The sequence below is a fragment of the Triticum dicoccoides genome, chromosome 2B (assembly GCF_002162155.2).
Source record: "Triticum dicoccoides isolate Atlit2015 ecotype Zavitan chromosome 2B, WEW_v2.0, whole genome shotgun sequence".
NCBI classification, from domain to species: domain Eukaryota; kingdom Viridiplantae; phylum Streptophyta; class Magnoliopsida; order Poales; family Poaceae; genus Triticum; species Triticum dicoccoides.
In genome coordinates, this window is record NC_041383.1 from 687,742,306 (window position 1) to 687,744,045 (window position 1,740).

General features: G+C 59.0%; 1 protein-coding gene across 1 annotated transcript; it reads left to right on the top strand.

The window, feature by feature from the left end:
* The first annotated feature begins 313 nt into the window (after positions 1–313).
* Positions 314–1,486, top strand: LOC119365623 (RING-H2 finger protein ATL74-like). Its single transcript, XM_037631265.1, has one exon. It carries the CDS (start codon positions 631–633, stop codon positions 1,183–1,185), a length of 555 nt encoding a protein of 184 aa, XP_037487162.1. The 5' UTR covers positions 314–630; the 3' UTR covers positions 1,186–1,486.
* Positions 1,487–1,740: the final 254 nt, after the last annotated feature.

A 1,740-nucleotide genomic window follows, 5' to 3' on the forward strand; every position in this document is an offset into this window, starting at 1 on the left:
TTAGGAGTGACACTTAGGATAAATAATGAGGTGAAGGAGAGAGAACTCATAAGAAAAGGCTTGTCTTCTCTTATTTAAGAGAAGACAAAATAAGATAAGACAAGAGATGATCTTTTAGCACGATGTATCTTACTCACCACGTTTTTCGAAATTGCTAGTTATTGAAAATAAGGCTAAAAGATAACTCATTATCTATTCTCTTTTTTGTCATTTCTAGATTACATGCAAAAGTTAACATAAAATTATCTTATCAACCATTGTACATATGCCCTAATGATCTTGCGCACACGCCACTAGTACCTACCATCACATACTTCCTCCGGTGCACCGGATTCCGGCGACGAGCGCCCGCCCACTGTCTCGGCCGACCACCCCCGGTTATCCTCCACGCCCGGAAACACCGCGCGGCTTTATCCGCACCCCAGGGAAGAAAAGCCACCAACGCCTCCTATAAAATCCCGAGGCCACTCGCTCCGGGCTACGCTCTCACTAGCTTCCAGCGCACACTTGTCACCTTCCTCCCCCGCAACGCATCCAGCTGCCCCCGTCTCCGTCTCACTCCCGACCCATCCCACCAGCACCAGGACAGACAGAGACACAGACAGGACGACGCAGCTGCAGCAGACGCCCATGGCGGCCAGGAGGTTCTTGCAGGCGGCGGCGGAGGGCGTGTCCACGCCAGGCGCCCGGATCATCGCCGACGACAGGGACATCGTCATCATCCTCGCCTCGCTGCTCTGCGCGCTCATCACCGTCCTCGGCATCGGCCTCGTCGCCCGCTGGTGCGCGTGCGGCGGCGCGGAAGCCAGGGCGCGCGCCGCCGCCAACAGGGGCGTCAAGAAGTCGGTGCTCCGCGCCATCCCCACCGTCGCCTACGTCTCCGCTGACGCCGGCAAGGGCAAGGGCAAGGAGGAGGAGGCCGCCGCGGCGCCCGAGTGCGCCATCTGCCTCGCCGAGTTCGAGGACGGCGAGGCCATGCGCGTGCTGCCCCAGTGCGGCCACGCCTTCCACGCCGCCTGCGTCGACAAGTGGCTGCGCGGCCACTCGTCCTGCCCCTCCTGCCGCCGGATCCTCGCCGTCCACCTGCCGGCCGGCCAGCGCTGCCAGCGCTGCGGCGCGCGGCCCGACCCCGCCACCTGGAAGCCGCCGGGCCAGTACGGCGAGATGCCGCCCTTCTTGCCGTAGCGGCCCGCGCGCGCGCTCGATCTCCACAGATCTGGGCGAGAGCTCCTACAAGACGACTAGCAGAGGAACCAGTCAACCAATCGACAAGCCTTCTGTTTGGTTATTAAATATCTCGCCTGCTTCTCTTAATTACCTTCCTCTGTTTATAATCATCAGTAGCAGCTGGAAATGCATAGCATTTCTGAATCTAGGATCCTGGTATGCAGGTGGGGTGGTGATCAAGGTGTTGCCACTGCATCTTAGTAGCTTTGCACATTTGTAAATAGTAACTATAATTATTCCTAAGGAGTAATTAGACTTAGAGGGCGCTTATAGGCGCTGGCGCACCGGCCAAAACTTTCGGCCGGTCCAGCCCAGGCCATCGGATGTGAGCCAGGCGGCCGTTGGATCCAGGCAAAAAAAAAACAGATCGCCCCCAGCTTCTTCTTCCTCGTGCAGGCGGCCTGGATCCGCATCTCCCGCTCGGAGAGCACGACGCCGCGCCTCCTGTCCCCTCCGGTGGTCGTCCCCGTCGTCAGTCCCCACCCTCGCCGGTCATCCTCGTCACCCACCGGA

What these genes read in the sequence shown, in the direction of transcription:
- LOC119365623 (XM_037631265.1), top strand. Translation starts at nt 631, where the DNA reads ATGGCGGCCAGGAGGTTCTTGCAGGCGGCGGCGGAGGGCGTGTCCACG.